This window comes from Aulonocara sp. 'chitande type north' Nkhata Bay, linkage group LG1, assembly GCF_057382095.1.
Source record: "Aulonocara sp. 'chitande type north' Nkhata Bay isolate Kocher_YH1m ecotype deep benthic linkage group LG1, A_spYH_male_GT1.1, whole genome shotgun sequence".
In the NCBI taxonomy this organism is placed as follows: domain Eukaryota; kingdom Metazoa; phylum Chordata; class Actinopteri; order Cichliformes; family Cichlidae; genus Aulonocara; species Aulonocara sp. 'chitande type north' Nkhata Bay.
Genome location: NC_141344.1, coordinates 1,450,110 through 1,475,673, shown reverse-complemented (window position 1 = coordinate 1,475,673; position 25,564 = coordinate 1,450,110). Strand labels below are relative to the sequence as shown.

General features: G+C 45.6%; 2 protein-coding genes across 5 annotated transcripts in view; both read right to left on the bottom strand.

Annotated features, from left to right (window-relative positions):
- Positions 1-4,873, bottom strand: part of LOC147338437 (plakophilin-3-like) — a 31,520-nt gene extending 26,647 nt beyond the window's left edge. For 2 of the 3 annotated variants that reach the window (XM_086285962.1, XM_086286066.1), the window contains exon 1: positions 4,576-4,873. In XM_086285962.1, coding sequence (XP_086142088.1) covers positions 4,576-4,768 — 193 coding nt within the window. In that variant the 5' untranslated portion in view covers positions 4,769-4,873. The remainder of the gene's footprint in view (positions 1-4,575) is intronic. The other variant, XM_086286020.1, reaches the window with a different exon arrangement.
- Positions 4,874-11,197: 6,324 nt separating this feature from the next.
- Positions 11,198-25,564, bottom strand: part of LOC147338436 (CD81 antigen-like) — a 28,695-nt gene continuing 14,328 nt past the window's right edge. Inside the window, exons 1-7 of one of the 2 annotated variants that reach the window (XM_086286206.1) lie at positions 20,165-20,300; positions 19,499-19,596; positions 17,545-17,619; positions 17,192-17,305; positions 15,765-15,860; positions 13,726-13,809; positions 11,198-13,055 (exon numbers count right to left, since the gene is read on the bottom strand). In XM_086286206.1, the coding sequence (XP_086142332.1) occupies positions 12,993-13,055; positions 13,726-13,809; positions 15,765-15,860; positions 17,192-17,305; positions 17,545-17,619; positions 19,499-19,596; positions 20,165-20,285 (651 nt within the window). In that variant the 5' untranslated portion in view covers positions 20,286-20,300 and the 3' untranslated portion in view covers positions 11,198-12,992. Of the gene's footprint in view, positions 13,056-13,725; positions 13,810-15,764; positions 15,861-17,191; positions 17,306-17,544; positions 17,620-19,498; positions 19,597-20,164; positions 20,301-25,564 lie in introns of those variants that run through there. The other variant, XM_086286146.1, reaches the window with a different exon arrangement.

Here is a 25,564-nt window from a genome sequence, read left to right as displayed (position 1 = left end):
CAGGCAGCATCAGTTTCCCATCACGGCTGCTGCTTCTTTCTAAAAAGACGCCAACACTTCTGACGTCATGTTAAACTTTCCTTTGTTCACTGCAAACTGTCAGATTAGCCTCAATCTGTCTGCACAGGCTCGAATAAATCCTGAAAGTTCCTGAGAAAAACTTTCAAAGAAGTAGAAGAAATGTTCAATTTCCCAAAAGCCAGCTGGATCCCGTCGTTCATTAGTCCCTCTGTGCACCCTAAACATCACTTCCGTCCCACTTTTAAACTCCAGTTGTGACCTTTTCTGCTGATGACCCTGATAAGAAGGTCGAGTCTGTTAAAGCTCTGCGGTCTCTTCTAACACGCAGCTCATCATTTCTGGATACAAAGCGAAAGCTGAGCTCGTGCTGCGACTCAGATCTCAGACTAACTCAGTAAAACTGGCTCATGTGAACATCTGGACCTGCCCGGGTCCAGTGATGGAATAAAGATCCAGCAGACACACGGTGGAGGCGATTAGAGGCTGAAGGAGCCGTTTGGCACAAAGATTCAAACGTGTCGGGAAGAGCTCGGAGACGCAGGATTTCTAAAGAAGCGCCACTGCCTCCGCTGGGTTCGCATCCAGAACGACACCATTAGAAGCAAAAGTCACAGAGTTTTGGGAAATGAGCTCACAGTCCAGGTGTTTCACACTGGATTAAACAAACCTGCCAAACCTTCAGCTTGAAAGAAGAACATGAACATTCACCATGTTTATTTGCATCATACAGAGGGGCGGGGCGGGGTCTGTGGTTTCTTATATTAATATTATCGTGCTGCTGTAGCTCATAAGCTGCGGTGTAACTGAAAGTGGGCGAGTACTGACTCAGAGTACTGCTGGTATCGGGGTTCAGCACCTCACCCAGAGACAGCGTACGGACCGGGTATCAAACAACGACCTTCTGACAACCAGATCACCCGCTCGACTTCCTGAGCCACAGCCGCCCCAAAAGCAGATTTCTGCGTCTGCTTCTTTGAACACGTGCAGATACTGAGGTGGGAAAACGATCCGTCCACACTGAACGAGCTTCTGGTGTCTCAGCTCTGCAGAACGATGATCTGCAGCCCAAAGTATTTACACAGTCACACCTTCTTTAGGGCTGCCATGTTTTATATGCTTGATACTCACTTCTTGGTAACGCTGACAGTGAGCAGTGTGTTTGCCGTATGCTCTGTACAGATGTAACAAAGGGAAGGAGCTGGAGGAGTTTCAGGCTCTGTCTAAGCTGCCAAACATTTCACAGCCTCGCTCAGCAGGTCCAAACACACCATCAGCTGACCTTTCATTTCACCGCACACTCCTCAGAGAAACTACACATGACAGTTGTTTCACCAGGGCTCGAGTACCAGGGTGGCATCAGCACACCTTCAGACATGATTTACCCCCAAAGCTACTGGATTACAGCTCTGGAGGATTTGAGCACAGGGCCAGTGGTAATTTATTCCCACAGATCAGATAGTGGAGGAAATTCCCACAATTAGGGCTGGGCCATATCATACCGTTCACGGTGATACCGGTGTAATGTTGGGCAACGATAGGAATGAAACCAATGAACCTGAACTGGTTTGTAAAAATGCTGCAGCTTCACTGGTGTGGAACTGGTTTAGCTTTCGTCCCTCAGATACACAACAAAGCACTATTTTTGGTAGCGCATGCTAGCGGGCCGTCGTTATTACCGTGTTGTTTGGAAAATACGGCGCACTTAAAATTAATCCTTTGATTTTCTGAAAGTCGACAGAGCCCCTTATAATCCCGTGTGCCTTATGTATGAACTCTGGTTGTGTTTCTGGAAACGATTTTATGTGCACGGCGCTCGAAAATCTGTCAAATGCTTCAGTACGACTTTGCTAAGCTACGAAGCCGCACCGCTTGATGGATTGTCGGAGCGTTACGGCTATCGTAGGCGGAGCCTCGCGGAGTGATACGTACTGTGGTTCAACATGTTACCGTATTGTGTGTGTATGACCTCTTTTTAAGTGTTGTGGATGTTATACATGGTGATGCTGAGGATACGTCGGCCAGTTTCCACTGGAAATGCTTTTTGGTTAAACTGTCAGCAATGAATTTGCATTTGCACTGTTACGTGTTTATATAACTTTAATGCACATAAAAAACAGCTGCTTGTTTAAGTGAAAACACAGTGATTTTTTTTTTACTAATAAAGTTGTGGAGTCTCGTCTCAATCATATCGTCGGTTATATCATTATCGCAAATTTTCAAATATATATCGTGATAAATATTTTTGGTCATATCGCCCTGCTCTAGCCACAATCACAGGCGTGGAGCGACCAGCTGGACGCCGTGACGCACACTGACCTCTGACCTGGACAACAACTGGAGCTCTCCCTGATGTTTCAGGATGTCTCCTTGCAAACACGGAGGGCAACAAAGATGTGAGACGTGGACTGGCAGCTGATGGGAAACACGCTCGAGGTGATTTTTAGGTGAAGCAGCGGTACGAGGATGAGTGTGAGGCTGACGAGATTTAGCCCCCACGGAGGATAAAGCACCCCTGTGGGGGGAATTCACCTCAAACTCAAAGTATGGAAGTCAAGCCCGGTACTAATACGTGGTAATGTGTTATTGTACGTACAGCATCGGCACATGCGTCACTAAAACCAGCTGTAACATTAAAGCGACTGACCATGAATAATGAAGGATAAACTCACAGAGATAAATGTGTGTAACATGAAACGAGCTCTTTGGTATCAGTCTGATCATCACTGTCAGGGGGAGTTATTATCTTTGAACTCAAACCACATTTTCCTTCCTTAAGTTTGGAAAAGTTCAGAATAAAAGTAAGAACAAAAGTGAGCAGAGACCAGGGTTTTAATAGTTTTGCAATTTTCATTAGTTTTTATTTTTATTTCGTTTTGACTTCAGATTTTCAATTTTATATCAGTTTTAATTAGTTTTTACCAGTTGTTTGCTAGTTTAGTTTAGTTTTTATTTTTTTGAAAATCCTTAGTTTCAGTTTAGTTTTGATTAGTTTCAGTTATAGTTTTAGTTGTGTTTGCAATAATTAAGTGTAACAAAATCCCAGTTTCATCATATCAGTCATGCTCTTCTGCTCATCCTTGGGTATGTTGCTATTCCAGCTACCATACTGCACCCTGCACAGGTCGCCTGTCTGTCGCAGGGCTAACACGCAGAGACAGACAACTCACATTCCCACCTATGGGTTCTTTAAATAAATAAATAAATAAATAAATAAAGGCAGATGAACAACCACTGATACCAGGCAACTATAAAATGTATATCTTGGCCCCAATGAGACTATTAACTCTTGCAGCACCGGGTGTTAACGCAATTGACTCACACAGTTGTGTAGATGTCCCCGTCCTGTTGTCTCGGGATGCATCACGCTGCCTTGCCTGGGGTTAGCTTCTGTTTCTGGGGATGAGGGTTGAGTGTGCTCCCTTACCTTCTCACGGTAAGCTAGGTTAGCCTTCTTGTGTGAGCTTTTCAAGTGCACTTTAAGGTTTGTGGGATTTCTTCCCCTTTAGAAATGTCCCTCATATTTTGTCTCTTTCCACTACAAGACACTTGTTTTATCCAAAACACAGTCATATTCAAAGTAATCCCAAATTGGACTCTGGCGCTTTCTCCCGACTTTTCCTGCGCGTGGACGGAGCGACACAGACGACTCGACTAACATACTGCCACCTGCTGGCATAATGAGACACAGCAAGCAAAAATCTGGAAACTAAACTTCATTTTCACCCTCGACTATTGTATGACACACACACATCAATGAAAACTAAACACATTTTTGCTATAAATTCAGTTAATTTTAGTTAGTTTTGTGAACACTCATGACAGTTTTAGTTAGTTTTCCTTTTTTTGTTTTTATTTTTATTTCCGTTAACGAAAATGTTTTTTCACTTCTAGTTTTCGTTATTTCGTTAGTTTTCGTTAACGATAATAACCTTGGCAGAGACTCACATGATAGTTAAAGCAGGTTAAAGCCTGACAATCATCATGACTCTGACGTGGGAGGTTACTGTGAAGCTCACACTGGCTACAACAACTATTTTCCAGTGAGTGCACATTTTTAACCCTTTAGCACCAAGCGAGTCATAGCTTATACATCAGACTCCCCCAGAACCACCTGATCCGATCACTACATTACTCCTCGTTTTTACTTCCACGCACTAACCGACGGGACCGTGGACAGAAGGATGTGAAGCATTAAATCCGTGGCTTATTGTGCTGCGATCGCTGCTTCAGTTCTCCCCCCCCCATCAATAACTGACAGACTTTAAATGGCTCTCTGTGTGAACACATGCTGGAATATTGTGTTTATCATCGTCACCTCTGCTCTTATGCTCGCTGCTCTTTTTAAAACTGAAGCCAACTCATTACATGTTTCTGTGGGGACCCCTGTGGCCCCACTGAAAAGAAATCCTGGAAACGCCCCTGACCGCTACTTTCGGGTGGGGGCAATGAGCTCAGGGAGGTGTTGGTTGAATTCCAGGAGGAGGTAACAGATACTCCACGGTGTACTTTACTGAGACTTACTCAGCCCGTTACTCTGCACTTTCAAGCTCTCACCTGTTGATCCTTCCAGCCTGCTCAGGGAGGACGACTTCCTCTCAGCCAGCCGCATCCGGACCTGCTCCCGGACCCTCCGAGCTTTCGCCACTGGGTCCGGAGACGGGCCGTCCGAGGGGACCACGTAAGCGGTGCAGGAGGAGTTGGGCTGCAGGGCGGACAGAAAGCAGCCCTCCGGGATCCCCACATTCATCCTGACGCTTCACCGAGCGAACAAAGAAAAAAGGCTCCAGGCGAACTCCGGCGAACAGCGGACCGTCCGGTGCGCAGCGCAGCTCCGAGTGTCTGCAAAGAAACGGCGCTCCGTCAGCCCAGCGTCTGTGGGCGGGGCCCGAGAGTGGGGGGCGGGGGGTCTAAAATCCACCTGCTGTCAAGACAACCAGTACACAGGAGGTCTGACCTCACACGCTTACGTCACCGCAGCCCCCGTGACCTCTCCGTTCCCGCAAATATTAATAAACATGAACCCAAATAAAAACAGATTAGTGTTCAGCAGTGTAGAGACCACATACCTGCTTCACGTCAAACTCAGGTGAAGCCATCCACCTACCAGTCAAAGAGGCCACGCCCCTTTCCTACTCTGAGGCTCAAAGCTTTTACAGCTTGGACATTTCATTGACACAAGTACATTTGTCTGTGCTGTTTCTAACATTCACACACATTCATGCTCCGATGGACGCGTCCGACAGCAGCTTGGGGTTGATACCTTGTGGCTGTGGCTACAATGTATCTGCCATCACCAGTGTGTGAATGTGTGGATGACTGGATGTGTAAAGCGCTTTGGGGTCCTTAGGGACTAGTAAAGCGCTAGATAAATACAGGCCATTTACCTTGCCCAAGGACACTTGGCAGGCAGACTGGGATCAAACCACCAACCTTCCAGTTAGTCGGTGACCTGCTCTACCACCTGAGCTCATAACCCCCCCTAACAGGTGTTATGAAGGACTAAATTACCTATAGAGACCAAACATTTTGTGTATCAGGCTGTAAACATGTTTGTTTTAACACTGGAGTCTATGGGGACTGACTCACTGCTGCCTCTGCTGGACGCCAGAGGAACTGCAGGCTTCGAGTTTCAGAGTTGGCTTCATCTCTCAGGTCGAGGAGTGGAAACAACCTGATAAACTGAGTGTTGTTTAATATGAACATCCACCAGTGGAACGGGAGATACATGAGTGGAAACAAAGAGTAGGTTTGAGTTTAACCGCCTTCGAGAGCGGCTGTAAATGACTCATGAAGAAAAATGGTCACTTTGAACTTTGGTGCCGTGAACATGAGTAGAAGTTAGAAAACGTGTCTGTCATCAGTTTTGGTGAAGCATGATGTCAGGGTTACACGTCTGTACGTTATGCAAGCCGATGAAAATAACCCTTCTTACCCAATCCTGATAAATGAGAGGAGCCGACAGAAGGGCCGAGCCGGGGTCAGACGTTTAGCTCCAAACTCGACTGTCGATTCACAAAAACAACGTGCTCACACTCAGACGTGTGTTTCTAATGTGTACCGACAGAAAGTTAGCTGGCTTCTGTGCTTCTTTAGCAACTTTTGAACAGGGGTACGAGCGGGATTGTGAAATAAGTCGAGAGATCGTGATTGTTTAAGGGTCCAGGAATGTGGAAATAGTTGGGGGAGGTCTGGGAAGGCGAGAGTGAGGAGCAGCAATACGTCAGGAGGGAGCAGGGAGGGATCCTGCTGCAGAAACCACGGACTTTCACACAAACCACCCCATCTGGGTTTGGATGCACACAGGACTGCATTTAGCAACACACACACACACACACACACACACACACACACACACACACACACACACAGGTCACGACCTCTTTGTGTGACTTTCACAAACCCAGAAATATGTGCAGAAAGCCCTGCGGTGTGCAGCAGAGAACACGCTGCTCTGATTTTGTTTAGAGACAACAAAGCTACAGACAAGCTGAGGTTTCAGCCCAGAAGAAGTTTCACTCGTTTGATTCTTTCCAGTTTGTTTTTTTACTGTTTGTGATGAATCTCAACTAAAAAACAAAACAAATAAAGAGCGAGACCGCCTCCCTAAAAAGACCTCTTTGGACGAGGGCTGGATCACAGAGCATCTCAGGACAGGAAATTGGAAAACCGGCAGGAATACGAGGACAGGCTCAGCTCATGGTCTGACAGTCCTCATGATTAGTAAACGGCGTTTGTGGGAACTCCTCACACATCCTGTGGAAACAAATGAAGGTGGTGTGGGGGGAAAGAACAAAAAGGATGGTGGGGGGGGAGGAGGACGCCACAAATCAACCTCCCAGCCAAGCGAGTGCAGGAGAGAAGCTGTTTGTCAGCGCTGCCCAAAGACCTCGACTCCCGTAACAGGGAAATCTCTCCGCCGTGATCAGACGCGATCCTGATTCTGTAACACGATCGTCCATCGACTGAAACAGTTACAGAACTTTAAAATAGGTTTTTAACTTTAAACACTGAAATGAAAAAGGAATAAATGGTGGAGAAAGGGTGGAGGAGGTGGGGGCACGGGGGCCATCCTGTAGGGCGTCAGGCCCGGGTTGCACCATAAAGCGTGTTTGGCGAGCGTTTCAAGGTTCAAGGTTCTTTATTTGTCACATGCATAGTTATACAAGTATAACACACAGTGAAATGTAGCCTGACACGCTCCTCGACATGTGCAAAAATTGGGGGGGGGGGGGGGTGTAGAGGAAGAACATTATATATATATATATATATATATATATAGTATATACTAGAGATGGCACGATACCACTTTTTTATGTCCGATACCGATACCGATATCATAAATTTGGATATCTGCCGATACCGATATGAATCCGATATAGTGTTTTTTAATCAACAAAACTGTTTTTTAAAATATCTTGCTGCATTTTGCAAGTCTGCAAGTTCATACTCAAGTTTAAAACAACAACTACACTAAAGCTATTCTGTTATACCTGTATACAAAAAAAATATTTCATAGTTCAGCAATACTGATCAATCTAATAAACTTAGACCTACACCATCCTCCCTATTCTGGTATTTTAAAGAGTACTTAGCGTAAATATTAAGCAACCTAACTAATAGGGTTCCAACTCCCAGCAACAACAAAATTAAATAAATAAAAAATAGGGAACCACCCCTCACGCTCCACCTCATGATGCTTAATCGACGTAATCAACCTTAATTTGATGCAGTGTGAAAAAAAATGCACAGAAATCAATTATTTTTCAAGAAATATTAAATAGATTCAACATCTTTCTTCAACAAAATTGCAGACTGCACAGATGGTACCTTCCCAAAGTAAAAAGTACTATAGCTTACTAGGGTATATATATTAGACTTAATAGTCACTATGTACAGTAATTGACTTCTATTCATTTTACATCAAATTAAAACTTTGGGTGTCAGATAATTATTTATTAAAAGCTCGACATTTTAAATGAGAATAAGAAAGAAAAGTATGTCTTTGTGCCCCCTTTTCCCTGTTAATGCCCTATCGGCCCCCCTGGCTAAACTTTGCTAGATCCGCCCCTGCACAGTTACCAGCCGTCAGCTATGTAGAAAAAGATCCTCGAGTAGAAAGTAATATTAAATAAATTCTAACAACAGCTGATCAAGCTTAAACGTGCTGCTGTTGTTCAGCCGCTGGTTTCCTCTTTCTGGTGCAAAGTGGGCCAAAAACAAACGAGAGACAGACTCGCGACAGAAAAGCCGATCAGCTGATTTAAGCAGTTTCACGATTGAAGTAGCAGCAGGAGAGCGAGAGGCAGTCGCTTGTTAAGCTTAACGCAGGAATGCTTTACAAACATTCAGAGATGGACTTACACACTTGCTTTACTTCTCTCGGGATAACTTTGTCGGAGATGAAATGCCGGGTTGCTAGCGAAGCTCCAAATGCTATCCAGACCACCGACAGGTCCTGCATGCCACAGCCGCTCTATCACGTGATGCACACTGCTCCGACGTGCTAACGTTCTGAGGTGAGTTACGGCGTGTTGCAAGTTTTGTGAGGTGCTTTTGTGATATTTAATGGATCGGATTACATTTTTTATTTTTCTCCGATATCCGATCCAGTAATTTAGGTCAGTATCGGACCGATACCGATACGTAATATCGGATCGGTCCATCTCTAGTATATACACTGGATGAATGTGCAGTAGTAGCAGCAAGCAGGTGAATTCTGTACATTAATATGAATAGACATCTGACTATTTTACAGGATAGACAATATAAACATATTTAAAATTAAAGGAACTGAAATGTACATTGTGCCTTGGTTTAGTGTCTGGAAGAGTCCTGTCTCAGTCAATTATAGATGATGTGAGAGGGCGGGTGTGTGTGTTTAGGGCACGGATGGCTTGGGGATAGAAGCTCCTCTTGAGTCTCTCTGTCCTTGCCCGGAAGATGCGGAACCTTCTACCAGATTGCAGAAGTTGGAACAGTTTGTTGCCAGGATGGGACGGGTCCTTCAGTATCTGCGCTGCTCTAGTCCGGCATCTCCTGGTGTAGGTGTCCTGAAGCGCTCCCTGCTGATCTGCAGCATCCATCACAGGACGTGTACAATAAGCAGGCTGCACCACGAAGAGCCAGCAGCCCCAGCCCCCCCCCATCAGGGCCTTTATTACCTTTACTTTGCAAAAGACATCGAGGGACAATTTCTGAACAGGACAACGTTAAATTTCACAGTAACGCCAAAATATAACACAGAAGGATTTTTAACATGAAACCTTTAGTTGCTAAATAAAGAACACGTTATTCTAGATTAGCTTTCATGTTGTGCTGATCAAATACTGCAGCCACGTGTTTCACACACACAAGTCATACAAACCAGTCAAAAACAGTGACCTGACTCTAGAGCGCGACCAAAAAAACAAATCCTATGTCGCGCCAGTGCGACGGTTTGAGTGAAATCAGTGATGAGACGCAGCTCTAGTGAGCAGCCTGTGGGTAATGAGAAAAGATGAAAAGAACTATTGCTACATTTTTGTTAAGGTCTGAAATTCACAGCCAGCTCTGACATGGAGACATCAACCTCTGAGCGCTGAAAAGCAGCAGTGTATCCAGAAACACGTTATACGCTGCAATAAATGCGCAGGTGTCCCCTCTCCCCACGGCCTTTCAGCGGCAGGCAGCAAACAGGTCGCCAGAGGTCGATGTGATGATTAAGTTCAACATTGTCTACAATATTGCCAAAGCACTTTAAGCACAAGCAGTTTTTCAGCAACTTTCTGGTAGAAATGTGCTTCAACTAAAGGACTTTGTGTTGAAAAGATTGTTAGTTCATCATTTACAAATGAATATTGTCTGCATGGGCTGAAAAACCTCCTTAAAAGTGCGCATGTAAAACTGCGTGTTAAGCGATGCGGCTGAAAAATTTGGGTGCGCATAAGGAAAAAAAAATTCGGCACACCAGTGCAGCCGTGACAAACGTTAGTCTGCAGCCCTGCCATATGAAGTTTTTCCTTAGTGCCCCCTCAAATGTGGGAGTTTAGCCGAGTGCTGACTAACACTGACTGCACCAGTTTACACACCCTGACCTACTTTTATGGTAAAGATCAGTGAAACTTTCAGACTTTAATATTCAAACATTGCGTGAGTGAGTAAAAAAGGTCCCGAAAGGTCAAAACACAGTTTTCCAAAACTATTGATATTCAAAAATATTTGATATCTGAAGCCAAAAACTTGCAGAAATAATTGGACTTGTTCAAACTTTGTACCATGTTGATGCTAATCAGAGATGGTGGAGCAGAAAATGCTGTAAAAACAGCTGATGTGAGATGAAATGTGTGACTTATGTCCAAGTATAAAAGTGCAAGTTTGACTTTAACACGAGGCTGAAACAGAACACGCAGCAATCGTTTACTTCCTGTTTCTAAAGCAGCAGCTCACTGTGTGACTACGCGTGAGACAAAGAACCTTCAATCTTTAGACAAGGATAACGGTTTCTCTGAAAAACAGGATTTTTGATTTTGTGACGTTGAGATGAAGAAGATTTGGTGCCATCCGACATCTTTAACATCGCTGAGACGTTTGAAGCAGCTGCTGGTCTTCTACGGTTGCCAGGGATCATCAGCAGGTCCATCCGTGTGTCAGCGTGGCCGTGAAACTCTTAGCGGGAGGAAAAGTGACAGAAAATCAAACAGGACCTACCAAAAAGCCCGCAGGAGGCCACAGGTAATGCAGGCTGCACCACAAGGTTATACAAGTACAACTGCAGTCCTCGAGGGCCGCTTTGCTGAAACGCTTCTATGCGTCGCTGCTGCAACACACCTGAATAAAGCCGACTGCACGCTGAGGTGCCCGCCCCCCCATTTAAAGAAGTGTTTAGAAAACTGTACTTTTACTGCACCACGTTCACTCACTCCTGATGTAACATGAATCAAATGCTGAATCGCCTCCTCAGCATCGAGTCAAGTCTTGCTGAGCTGCTAATTTCATCAGGACACCCTCGAGTTTGACACCTGTGCTCTCAAATATATGAAAGCAACAAGTGCAGCATCCTTGATGCCAACCAAAGCTCGACTAAGGAGCTCACACTGCTGCACTCGCTAACAACCACCAAGCCCTGACTGAAGGTAGAAGCGACCCCCTCTTCCAACAGTCACCTTTCCTCAAATAAAAGACAAGAAGAGCTGAAAGGTTATTTGTAAAATACATTTATTCCCTTTATATTTGGGCAAACCAAAGTCTACAGAGCAGAGAGGAGATTTATGCAGCGGTTATTCAAAAGGCAGCATCAACGCTTCATCGGCGCTGTCACAAAACCTTCCCCTTCCTCCTGTGATGACGTACCAGACAGATATTACGATACAAAGAGAAGAAAGGCATACACTGTTTCTACAGCCGTCATTATTTTCATTAGTACGATACATCAGAGCTGTACGTCGCACTGTCCAGCGCCACTTAGTTAACAAGGCAAAGTTTTAATTGGTTGAGAAAAGCTACGATTATATGGAGGGTTACACGAGACGCTATGATTTAAAGGAGAGGTTAGAGGCCCGCGGGGCTGTGCAGCTAGCGGTCGGCCGATGAGGCGGGAACAGTTGGGACGGAAGGCGCTCTGCACGTGCACGGGTCAGCTCGGACGGCGCCGATAGAGCCACGCTCGTTACCATGACGACAACACAACAGATGAACTGCTAGTGCGCGGCTAACGAAGGTGGAGGGACGATGACCACATAAACATGTCAGATTAGACTGACGAGGCTCAACCGGACGGGCTGTAAGTACGGGGATTTCAAAATAAGGGCAAAATGCACAAAATGACTCAAATGTGCCAAATATGACATGAATTTAAGATGCAACATTAATTATTATTTGTGGGCTTTTAAATTTCTGCTTTGAATCCTTTTTAGCAGCCCATAGTTTTATTTGTGAGCAAACACAACCAGCTGCCTACCAGGACAACCGGTTTGCTGGGAAACACACGTGACCAGTACACGACTGCAGGAGTGAGCCGAACATTAAACTCTGAGGCTCTGATTCTGACATGACGATCATAGTTTACCACCGCAGAAAGAAAGCAAACGGGGTCAGAGGTCACGGACTTTGGTTACAGCTTCAGATTAAACATTGCATTTCCTGACAACATCCCACAGTATGACCAGAGGGGGGTGTGTGTGTGTCTGTGTGTCTGTGTGTGTCTGTCTGTGTGTGTGTCTGTCTGTGTGTGTGTGTGTGAGTGTGTGTGTGTCTGTCTGTGTGTGTGTGTGTGTGTGTGTCTGTGTGTGTCTGTCTGTGTCTGTGTGTGTGAGTGTGTGTGTGTCTGTCTGTGTGTGTGTCTGTGTGTCTGTCTGTGTGTGTGTGTGTGTGTCTGTCTGTCTGTCTGTCTGTCTGTCTGTGTGTGTGTGTGTGTCTGTGTGTCTGTCTGTCTGTGTGTGTGTGTGTGTGTGTGTGTCTGTGTGTCTGTCTGTGTGTCTGTCTGTGTGTGTGTGTGTGTGTGTGTGTGTGTGTGTGTGTGTGTGTGAGAGAGTGCACCGGTCATGTATGCCTTCAGTCTGGATCAATCCACAGAGTGTTTGTGAACAAAGCTCATGATAAACAACCTCCATGCTCAGGCAGACATGAAGCACTGTCCACATATATTTATATACAGTTTATACAGAAAACGTGGGGATAACATCCAGAAAAGGCCGATATGAGAGCGTGGACGTAGGCAGGACAGCAGTAAACTAATCAGATTACAGCACCTGGACCGTGTGTGACAGCATATCTACATTAAACACTGCTCTAATATGCATAACAGCATCTGTGACTAACAAAATAACAATAAAAAATGATCTTTGACAGTGTAAGAAAAACAGGATATTGTCTTTAACAGCTGACTAAAATCCAGCAAGCAATACATGTGGCATTTCCTGGTTATAAAAAAACAAACAAACGAAGGAGAGGGCGAGGTCGTCCTCTCCTCGTTCATTGGCCGGAGCCCCGGCGCTTTAGTACACGGGGCTGTTGCGGATCCCGCAGCACAACACCATGCTGAAGATCATCTCGAAGATCTGAGGAAGAAGAGGAAGCTGTCAGGGCTGCGTCACAACATTACATCATTACAGCATCTACGATTTCCACTCGGCGACAGCATTCATGCGCTCGCGCCGCCTTAACGCCTCCTGATTATCACTGAGACTCTTTTTGACACGAGAAGGTGGGATGGTCGTCTTTGACCGAGGGAGCAGCAGCGCATCAGCTTCACTAACGCACCAGGAAAGACTCGGTTTTCTCTGCGTTTCACAGACTTCAGTGCTGTCCTACATACAGCCACAAAAACCAAAAGACTACCCAATAAAATACGATTTTCCATGCTCATGAGCTAAAAAGGGCCAATGGTGCTTGAGGAAAGGTCAGGGGTCACCTTCATCTTCAAGGGGGTCTATCCCACTCATTTCTAGCTTCATATTTGCAGCCGTGGATTCACAGTTTGTAATAATCTTTACTTTACACTGAGCTCAGTTCATCTAAAATAAGCTTCTTTTTTCAGCTCCTCCCTTTTTCAGTCAACCTTCTGATTGGCAGCCCCTCACACAGGAGGTTTAAAGAGCAAGTGGGTGGGGCTTCTACGTGGCTGAGGATGACTGTATGAGGACGTATCCTCTCTGAAACAATCGAAGCTGCCCCTCAGCCTTCAGCACATTTACGAGCAGCAGCACTGTGTGATGTTCATGTTCTCACCATAATAACGGCGACCACCAGCGCAGCGATGCCGATCAGGTAAATCTTATCGTGGAACAGCTCGTTGATTCTGTCGTGGCAGTTCTGCAAAGCAAAAACAAAACATTCAAACACGCCACCTACTGGAGATCAGAGAGAATGCATCCTGCTCTCCTGCTGCTTCACATTTTTACAAACACCACGTGTCGGCATTTCTTTATTCTCTTAAACCACGATTTCATTTGAGGAATCTTTTATTTTAAGTTTTGGATAGATGGAGGAAAAACTTTATTGTTTTAATGTTTAGGAATTTCACTTCCTGTTTGTGGACCAGTCTCAGGCTGCGTTCACTCTGCAGGTCTTGATGCTCAATTCAAATTATTTGATCAAATCCGATTTTTTTGTCTGCTCGTTCACACTACAAACAAAATGCAACAGCAAACGCGCTCTAGTGTGAACGCTCAAAGCGCCCGCATGCGCAAAAGAAGACGTCACACACAACGCGCTCTGTTTACACCCAGAGCAACAGTATGTGTGACTGATGGCCTTAATATAAAGACTTCGGACTTTATGTTAAGTTATAAAGTTATTGTGTTTTCTACATTTGGCCTAATAATGATCCTTGTTGCTGTTTTAGAGGATAGCTGCAGATTATACAGAACAAATAAAATGTTCACGTTTCTCCAACGTTGTTCCCAACAGTTGTACTGGATGGACAGGAAGTGTTCACGATGTCTTCTCCGGCGCTGATAATCGGAGTCTGTCTTGTGTCAGTGACGTAAAAGGCGGATTTAATGCGACATGACAATCAAACAGCAGTCGCTTTCTGAAACATCGGATATGTATCGGATTCAGCACCACATACGAAAGTGACCCAGATCGGATTTAAAAATATCAGATTTGTGCCGTTCACGCTGTCATGTGGGTCGCAGAGGGTCAAAAACGCCGGATTTGATGCGCTTTCGCCTGCAGAGTGAACGTTGCCATAGAGACAGCTGATCACACATCATCTGTGAGCTTCTCTCTTACAGCCACCTCAGCTCACACACACTCATTTATTTATCAGTCATTAATATTTCAGCTCATTTATTCTGTAACACTGCTTTCATTTATTCATGCTAACGCTACTTTAGCTTCCTGCTGTGTCCACGTGTTCAGCGCGTTAGGCCCCACCTCCTCCTGATGAGTTTCCTCTCACAGAAATCAGCAACAGACAAAGTAAAAAGTGCTTCTTTTAAACACTTCTGTGTTCTGGCAGCCGCGCAGCTCTGCACCGACCTCGGGTCACTTCAGTAACGCTGCCAACAAGTGGAGTTAAGCCTCGTGTGAAGCTGCAGGCTGCATACAGAACAGCCTCCTGCAGATCTTTGGACTCTGAGGCTTTTGCTGTCTCGATGTTCTCTAAATCTTTTGTCTGGCAAGTCTTTACTTACACTGCTGGCTATGTGGTAAAAAAAAACGTGTGACACAAACTGAAAATGGAGACGATGTACCTTCAAAGTAAAAGTCTCAAAAGATGTGACTTTTACTTTGAAGTGAAATGTTCTCGGTTTGTGGAGAGCAGCTGCACAGCCTCAACCACTTCCATTCATTTAACTGAAACTTAAATATACGTTTTTATCTCAGTCTAGCTCCATTCACTTCTGTTCAGTGGACTAAAAGCGCCCCCTGCTGTGCTCTCGGGTGAACTGCAACTACTTTCGATACCACGGTTTAACAGGAAGTGGAACAGCCCCCCGTGACTGCGTCAGGTTACCAAGAGCAGATTATTTTACAGCAGCACATGAGAACCCGCCAACGCTATCAATGCACCGAGTCGTGCCGAGAGGCTCGTGTTCCTGATGGTGAGACAGGACACAAACATGAATGACCCCGCCCCCTGCGTTTGCCTGGTGCAAGTATACAGCAGAGAGAAAATGTCTCACAGCAAAGTTTATGGAGCTTTTTTGACTAACTTCATGATTTCTGCAGAGAGCTAAATGATGGTCCTGCTTGTTCTCCCCGTGAGCCAGAAGCATGCGAGCAAAGATTAAACCACTGAAATAAATGATTGTACTTACCGTGAATGTATTACTGGGGCAAATATTGGTAATTCCAGTTCTGTCTGTGAGCAGTGTAAGGAGGTTAGTGCCTGTGCCTTTACCGCAGCAGCTCAGCTGAAACACAAAGACAACACAGTAAAGACCTGGAAACCTCCGACAAACAAGCACCACAACTGCAGTTCCTCTAATGTCCAGCAGAAGCAGCAATGAGTCCGTCCCCATAAGCCCCTTTTCCATTTGACCTACTCGGGTCGACTGGTTTTCCATTATAACCCAGTAGTACCTTGTTTGCACGCCTTTCGTCATAGCAAAGCGTCGGCGCATCTGAACGTTCCAACAAAGGTGGACATCGAAGCTAATATTTACCTGCTGCTCGGTCTGTGGGTGTTCGTCACACTCGGGGGATCACGGCGTTGTTTTGCAGCCGAGTTTCAAAAATGGCAGTTTTGATTTTTGTGAACGAGACGCTCTCGTGACTCGTCGAGTGACGCTACTGACCAGCCAATCGGTTGCGTGCGGTCTGACGACATCACATTTTAGTACCTGTCTGGATCACTTAGAACCCCAGCAGGTACTAAAAGACTACCTGGTTTTTAACGGAAAACCCTGGAAAACGTGGCAAACTGTGCCAAGTCAGTCTGAGTAGGTACTCTAGGAAAAGGGGCCGCAGACTCCCGTGTTACAACTTTACAGCAGAAACAAACATGTTTACAACCTGTTACACAAACCGTTTGGTCTCTGTGGATCGTTTCCTGTACAGGGGAGGATGTTTCTATAACTCACCTGTTTAAATCCTATTAAGGTTTAAAGTTTGCATTATTAGGGGCGTGGCCTCTTTGACAGACAGGTGGATGTAGCCGCTAGGTGTAGCTGCTAGCTGCACCTCAGCTAACTGCACCGTGTTTGTGCTGTTGGAGCATTTTTAATGACATCATGTGACCAAAAACACGACTGCTGTGAGGTCAGTGTCCTAACAGGCCGTCACAGAGGGCGGAGCTCCGGTTTGCTGAGTGAAGTTTGAAGATTCGGACTTAATGTTTGTGATTAGCAGGTTCGTCTTAGTGAGGGTCTCGTGTTAGCTAGCATTAGCCGATAACTCAGGGCTCCACCCTCTTGTGAAAACGCGGTGACAGACGAGACGCTCCAACAGAGGGCGTGGTGCAACCCGACGTCTACCTGCATCTCTCTGATTTGGAGTTTAGTTTCTGCTAATTCCAAAGTCAGCTCACCTGGTATTCCCAACTTTTATTCCCAAATTCAACACGTCCAAGTTGTACGTGACCTTCAAAGCATGCGTGTGATTATCTCAGCTCTGCCGCTTTTCATGCACCGTGTTCTCAGTGTTTGCTGTACTTTAAGGTGACGAGGTTCAGGACGCCTCAGAAAACCCTTTACTTTATAAGAAAATATTCACATGATCATTTTGTTATATATCTGCATTGTACCGTCTCATGGAAGGCCTTCAGGACAAGGGTGGCGGCATTGTTCTTTTCCTGCATATTGCTGTTAATTGCGCTGTCGTAGGCGTTGTCGTAGAAGATTTTCATCTCCTTTGTAACCTGCAAAAGTTTAAATAAAGTTATTAGTTGTTGCCTGGTGACAGAAGCACACTAATGACTAATAACTCACACAAGGTAAAGAATATCGAGATATGAATTTTGGGTCATATCCTCAGTACAGTCTGTGGTTGCTGATTATATGAAGCATGTTTAATCCCAGGTGTCAACCAGGACCAAACGCTTCCCGATCAGAGAGCGGCATGCCCGATTTAACCTGCAGTGTCAGCGTGCACACTCACCGTGTCCCTGTTCATGTAGCCCCAGATGCCAGCTGCAACCTCACAGGCGAACAGGATGACGAGGCAGGCGAAGAACTGCAGGACGGGCCAGAAACACAGCAGGTGAGCGCGAGCGTCCTTCTACCTGAGCTCCGACTCAGAGAACACGTGCAGGTAACCGTGCAGCTGCTGCGTTTATTATAACTTTTTTATTATAATTTACAACCTTGCAACTTACACTTGTCAATGTTCACAAGTTGAACAGACGCAGGCAACGTAGAAGCACAAACTTCAGATAATATTAAATAAGACGATCTTAGCAGCAGTAAAAAGTGAACCTCTGCTGGATTATTGAAACAATAAGCATGTATGGGCCATCGCTCACTGAACAAGCCTCTCTGCATCCACAGAGCAGATGTTATTCCCTCCATCTGATCAATCTTACTTTATCAATCCACATATTACATGAAGGCCGGTCATGATTTAATGGTGATACACTTTAGTGCTGCTGTGAGCAAGATTCTTACGAGAGACTTTGTTTTGCTGTTGGTAAGACTCACTAACTGTTGGTCCTTTGTTAATGGTTGTTGGGAAACTGTAGTGAGCTTTATTCCAAACTGAGCTAATGTTTGGACACGGCCAGGATATGTGTGAGTGGGTTGCTAAGTGAGTACCACAATTTCACCAACAAGTGTTGGGAGTTGGTTCATTTTAGCAACGATGTCTGGGGGTCTAAAATATCTCATGACCACCTTCCATTTAAATTCTCTCCACAGCCCAGAATTAGTCACCAGATGGGAAGAGGTGTTCGGTGAGGCCCGAGTCTCAGAGGAGACTTGGGCCTCACTGAACACCTCTTCCCAGGTGTGCTCTGAGACTTGAGTGCCAGTCTCCGCTTCCCACCTTGCCTTAATATCCAAAGTTGCACTTGTATTGAAACTCATAAATGAGTTATAGAAATGACTGATCAGCTTTGGGGAGGAATTACTTTGAAATATTTTAGAGATATTTCCTCGACGGCTGAGGGCTCCAAACTTGCCTCCAGTCTTTATGTTTTGTCAAAAAATCTAAAACAGTCCGAAGAAGGAAGCTGAAGCCGACGTCTCAGCTGTTCAAATGAGCTCAGGTCCTCACAACATGACGAAGTTTATGACGCCTGTTATTTGACCTGCTCTGAAGTCTTCCACAGTAGGAGAAAAACCCTGCAGGGAGGAGAGGCTTGATAACATTGAAATTTCTTTTGGAAGACCAAACGTTTGTTTGATTCTGCGCCAAATCTTTAGTGTGAGCCTCGTCCGTTCCCCGTACGCACAAGTTAGAAAAAAGCAGGGAGTCCAGTGATCTTTCACATATTGTCTTCTCAGTGTTTAGCCACCGAGTTTCAGACCGATCCCGTACAGTCAGGAGTCTCGTAGAACAGCCGACCCCCCCCCTGCAGTTTGACAGTTTTAATGTTTGAAACTTGATCCTTGGACGTTTGCCTCGCCGTATCAATTTGGAAAAAAGTTTATCTAAATTATCAAATGTACAGTTGGGAATGTTTACAGGCAGCATCTGAAAAAGGTATAAAAGTCTCGGTAACACATTCGTTCTATACTCTCGATGCGACGCAGGAGAGACGGAGGCAGGACTGTGCATCGCTCTAAATCTGTTTTTATTACTTTAAACAAGTCTGAGAATAAGGAAGGGATTTGAATTCCTAAATGCTTGATACCTTCATCAGGACGTAGCGTTTTTTCTCTGAAAATGTCCAGATTCAACTTTTTGGGATTTCCTTGCCTGGATGCTTGAGCATGTGTCCTGATATCTTACAGTTTATTTCGTGCTGTGTGGGCCTGCAGATGGAAATGAGTCAGGAGCTAAACCTGGTGCGAGGCATCTTTTCACATCGTTATTCGTGCACCGTCTCACACAAAGAAACATTAAAACTATTAGCAGGTGTGAAAGTCCACAGGGAAGCTTCAGCGTGACTCACAGTTCCCAGCAGGCACTGCGACTCCTGGATGGCGCCGTAACAGCCGAGGAAGCCGACCACCATCATCACCGCGCCGACCGCGATCAGAATGTGGACACCTAGACAGAAGCACAGACGGATGGTCGTTACGAGAGGGGTGGAAGTCATCCTGGACCACAGACTCACAACATCTCATTTTATAACACGTGTAGTGACGCGTGGCGGACAGCAGATGGCGCACTTTTGTTTTCATGCCAGGGTGGTGAGTCATGTTCCTGTTATGTTCACACTTTTCTCGGTTTCTAACACAAAGCTGCAGCTCTGTAATGTCACACGGATCCATCGTCGGGGCACCAAACAGACTTTTCCTAAAGCTTGCACAGAATTCCTGGTAAAGACGGACGATGGGAACAAAAGCGTGAACGAGCTCCAGTCTGTGAGCATGTCTGTTATCAGTGAAGTTTTTACAGCATCAGAGAAAGTCTGCATGTTAGAATCAACATGTTAAAGCTCGTACTAAAGAACAGCATGATCCCAGTTCACAGGAGCAATTTCACTGGAAAAATCTGGAGACGCACAAATCTTCTTATTTCCTGCAGATTCTCACTTTCACGCTTTAAGGCCAACAAATACATTTGACACCATTCAGCTCAGAATAAACACAAAGAAGAAGAAGAGACGACAGACCCTCGGAGCAGCTTCGGACACAAACAGGAAGTCGAACCCAAACAGATTCCAAATTGTCGTCCCGGCAAATGTAATCAAACACTGAGCGAGACCGCCGCAGCGGGGACGGCGGTGTCGCCATCACGGGCGACAGCAAGAAAGAAAGGCCGATAAATCAGTGACAGCAAAGTTCAAGATGACGGCCGCGGCAACAGCTTGCCTTTATAAACACGCACAACGCTGCTTTTCACAATAAAAGCCTAAAGAACTACATTAATGTTTATTCTCAACAGCTGTGGAACCCACAGACTGTACGTAGATGATGGCGCGCCACATTTAGACCCACCTTACAGTTAATGGCATCAAAGATAAATAATAAAAAACAAAACTCTGAACTAAAATGTAAAAAAAGAGAAAATTTCTGAATAATTATCTGAGCTTCAAAAATTTCCTTTGAGTTTAGTTTCAGTCGTCTCCTTCTTTATTAAAATAACACGCACGCTCAACTCGGATGCTTTTATTTGGGAGGTTCACCCCGCCTCCTTCCTGCTTGTCAGCTCACACATTATTGAATTATTGGACCACTAACTGCTGCTCTACCCCCCCCTCTTTCTTTTTTTTTAAGCTCGGAGCCACAAAACTGCGGGTAATTTATAAATCGATATCTTGGCAAGTGCTCCCTCCATCTCTTCCATTACGGCTCTCCGGTGTCAAACTCCTGGCGGTTTGCCGCTCTTCATCCCTCGCTCTCCTGGCGCTCGGCCATCAGTCCGTCCTCTCTGCGTAATGCTTTCTCTCATTCAGAATTATGCTCTCAACCATGCATTTACTTAAATGTCTCTTCCTGTCTCTCCTTATTTAATCCTCTTATGGCTTTGCTTCCATTACAGCCTCTCTGCTCCATCCTTCAGCTGCTCCGTAGGAAGAGGAGCTGATGGAATGTGAGATCCTCGGCTTTGTGCCGAGATCTTCTCAGATGTTACAGACAAACGTCCGCAGGAAGAATCCGTGGTTTCTCGTTTTTATTTGTCTGGAGAAAACATAAAACTGCATCTGTACAGGCCCCTCGCTCCCAGCTCCACTCCTTCCTTGCCAATGAGATCGCCGCTATCCTCGGCGTCATTCGGCCATCTTGGACAGACTCCACCACCTCTGCGAGCTGCAGCAGGTGGAGAGGTGGTTGTTGAGCCACTATGCCGAGCAGAACCAGAACCTGGACCAACGGAAGGACGTGGAGCCCGCCAAAGAGGGACCGCTGTCTCTAATCCCACAGGAATGACTCACGGCTGGTCAGAGTGTGAAAGCCAAACCCGACACTAGGGCTGTGCGATATGACCAAACGCTCATATCCCGACAGACATTTCTCATCCCGATAATGATATAAATCCCACAATAATGCATTTTCTGTAAATTCTGTGAATCTCGGGCAGCTCGACTGGCGTGAAGTGTTTCCAGCTGCGCGTCGTGTAGCTGGAGTCGAGTGTTTTGACCGATGCAAACGGCCGCCGTTCTCTTAGTGAGTGTTTATTACACGGCGTGCTGCAGTCTGAGGTTTATTTTTTAGCACCCGACGGCTCTTTTTGCTTCTCATCCATAAACTCTCTGCATACTCTGTCATGTGATTCTTGCGCAGGTGGTTGAAGAGGTTTGCAGTGTTTGAGTCTGTGGTGGGGGCCGGTTTCCTGCATAATTTGCATAGTATCAGTTTTCTGGTCCGTGTTTCATAACCAAACCACGTCCAGTATAGGGCTGCCACGGTTACGTCGACTATCAAAATCGTCGACGCCTAATTTAATAGTCGACGCGTCACTTGAAGCTTTGTAAGATCCTGAAAGACGCAGGAATAAGTAGGTTGTAAGAGTGTAATAAAGGACTGAAACAGAAGATGGCAGCACTGCATCTACGAGGATGCCGGCTGCCGTTAAACCCCGAAGAAGAAGAAGAAGCAACCTCCGGCATCGTAGCTGTGTCCAAATTCAGGAGCCGCATCCTTCGGAGGCCGCATTTGTAGGCTGATTACGTCACAGCGACACGACGAAGACTGTCCAAATTCAAAGACTCCTCCCAATCCGTTCCCCAGATTTGAAGGATGGGTCTGGTGTAAAACCTTCGTGACCCTTTCCATATCCCAGGATTCATAGCGCGGCCCAGCCAATTCCCGTTTCCAACAATGGCAGCAGCGAGTTAGTTTTAAAATTACTCTTATTAATCTTTCTGGGTCACAAAATAAGCTTTTGACATATTTTCAGGCGAGAAAGTAGCTGTGTAAACATCAAATATCTGCTCGTTTATCAAGACACCGCATATTTGCAAAAGTGCTTCGACGTTTTCGGAGACGTCTGCTACCCACCAGCTCGACAGCTGACCGGGAGCTCGAGGGTCACTGAAGGCGCCCGAGAACCGCAAACTCCCAACAAATCGTTTTCAGATCACCGCCGTCTTTCGCTACTCAGGTTAAACGTGATATATAAGTCACTTAGACAACCTAAAAATGTTATTGTTGGGCTTTTTTTAGGGTTTTATTTGTTCGTGAGTAAATCGGTTTGGCTGAGATTAAAGTTATTAGATTAAATAAAACTTTATTAATCCCCCGGGTGGTTTTCACACAGCTGTGGCAGCCCTGGTCCAGAACCAGAACAGCCTGTGGACGCTGTCTCAGGGTGTTGGCCTTTTGGAGCTTCAGGACTTTGGTTCCTTTACATTTGTTTCGTTCCTTCATCCAGTTAAAAATGTAACCGTGGTTCCACTTTCAGACTGATGGGTTCCTCTCCTAGTCTGAAGTCCCCCCACAGACTTCTCCTGGAAACCTTTACTTCGTCTGCTCCAACAACTTTGATTCAACCGTCCAGAAAACAGACGGTACCTTTGTGAGTCCACAGACGTCACCCTTACAGTCACTGTCTGTCAGTAGAGCCTGTAAGCTCTGCTCTTTGCCTCTGCCTCAGTCTGATTACAGCGGCACGACCGGCTTCTCCCCTGTGAGCAGGACTTGGTGGTGGTGGGTGGAGATCTGCCTCCACCCGGCTCTCTGTGGGTTAGCCTTAGATTTATTATCATTTGTCTTTTCTGATGAGCACAGAGTCGCTGCTTCCGCCGTCGTCCGTTTGTTTCTCCGCTCGCTGCTGAAAATAACCTCGGAATTTCCCTCTGACGATCAAGCCTTTATAACCCAACCTCCAAATATTTTACCCATGTGTGAAGTCATCTGGGGATTGTTCATCGTACGGTGGAAACCTTCCCTTCTGCTGCTTCCTGTTACTTTTTTCTTTTATTACAGCTATTGTTAATACAGTGGTCCAGCCTCGGGAGGAAACCCTGAATCCACAATGGAACAAGCGATAAAGACCTTTAAGGTGGAACTTCAAGGTTGATGCTAGAAACGCAGACATGGCGGTGCCCACACTTCCTGCCTGAACCCTTTCCCCCATAAAGACGACCTCAATGACAAATTGTGAATCCTCAGCATGCATCAATAAAGTCGTGCTTTGGCGACCATTAGAGCAGTTTGTGCGTTTTTCTCGGGGTATCTGCAGAGAGCACCCTCGCTCACTCCTGAAGCACAGCCAGTCGTTCTGGTCTATAAGCAGCCTCAGGAGAGCGTCAAGGGTTACTGAAGCCAGTCTTCAAGAGTCTATGACAGTCGACGGCATTTTAAAATCTGTGACTGCATTAACCAGCTGCAGGCAGTGCCTTCACTCACTCAGTGAAACCAAAATTACACAAACAGCTGCGATAAGCAGATGTGGTTTCTTTGGTTGGAAAAGGAAGTAGAACAAAAAGCCAAAAGGGGAATTTCTGATGTAATATTTGATTTCGTGTCATTTAAGAAAACTTCTGTATTCCCAAGAACAGAAATGACAAACGTTTTTAAAATCCTTTTTAAACAGCGATGACGTGATGCGTGGGCATCAGCGAGTTTCCATAAATAAATCTGCACGTCTTTGGATGTGCGTTCCCGGGAACGTTTAATCTGGAGGTTTCTGCATCAGAGCGACGAGTCTCCTGCAGATCCACCTGCAAAGGTTGGATGCTCTCTAATAAGAACTAGCCACAGTGACGCAGTCACATGACTAACCCGGTGGTGGTTTCATTTCTTTATTCCCAGTTCATGATGCACCATTTTTGTACCTTTGAGCACGAACCCAGAAAGGCACTAAAAATAAAACTACAGAGCAAAGTTAGTGGATGTGACGCAGGCTGTTGTCAGGGGAGGTTTTCAGTAAACGAATTCCCCACGTAGTGGAATATTTACCACTGCTTCATTTTGGTCCCTCCCGTGAATGTGGCCGAGGGCCGGGACTCTTTGGGACTTCCTGACACGTCGGTGTCATTTCAACTCTTGTGGGAGTCAACGTGAAACCAGGGGGCTCAGTTTACTCCTCTGGGTGCTGGAGGGGTCGCTGTGTGAGTGACTTGCTGCTGAACAGGAAACTGAGTGGAGTCAAGTGATCTGAGAGCACGAGAACTTCCTGAAGCCCCAGTGTCCTCAGACATTTACTGGAGATTTAAAAAAAGAGGGTTTAGAGGCTTTTACTGTGAAAAAGGTGCATTTCAGGAAATGCTCTCCACATTTACCTGGGTACAGCTCAACTAGGCCCCGCCCTACACATTCAGCATTTTTAAATTCATAAAGTTTATTGCAAATATGAAATGTTATGTTTAAGATAAAGGAGAATATTTGGTTCCGAGTCATAATTTAAAACTTTCGATATAAACAAACGATCTATCTGCGCGACTGTCATCAGGCATCTGTTTCCACAGGATGTAATCAGAGTACGTCAGAGTCACCTGTCGACAGGTCTTTTATCGTGTACACGCCTGGTTTCTGTGAGACTGCAGTACTCACAGAGGGCTTTCATCTTCCACATCAGTGTCTTGTAAGAGTCGCAGAGACCGAGGACGTTTGTGCTGAATGACAATCAAGGTGTGAAGATCTGCGAGAGCTTCAAAGCTCACGATGGAGTCCGTGAGAGAGAAGTTCAGACCAAAACTTCAGCCGTCCCTGACCAAACGTTCGCCACGAGCCTCTGCCGCTAACAGCATTCACTCACACTGTCATTATAATGATTATTACATCATACACGGGCCTCGCAGATGAACTAAGAGTAGGTAAGTAGCTTACTCTTGAACTGAAGCATATTCATACCGTTCTTCTACATGTGCGTCACAGCGCCATTAACGCCTCGCTCCAGAGCTCCGAGCGAGCGCCATGCTAACTTTCCATCAGCAGCAGCTGAGCTCTCAAAGACGACTTATGCAAAGAGGAATTATTCTGATCCACGCTCTTACTCTTGGACTCTTACAGAGCAGCTTTGCATGATTAACAGTTTGAAATATTCAAAATAATCCTCTGACACTGGGCCTCAGCTCATCCTCCACAACACGCCATTTTAGCTCCTCCCTCTTTGAGACAACTTTCTT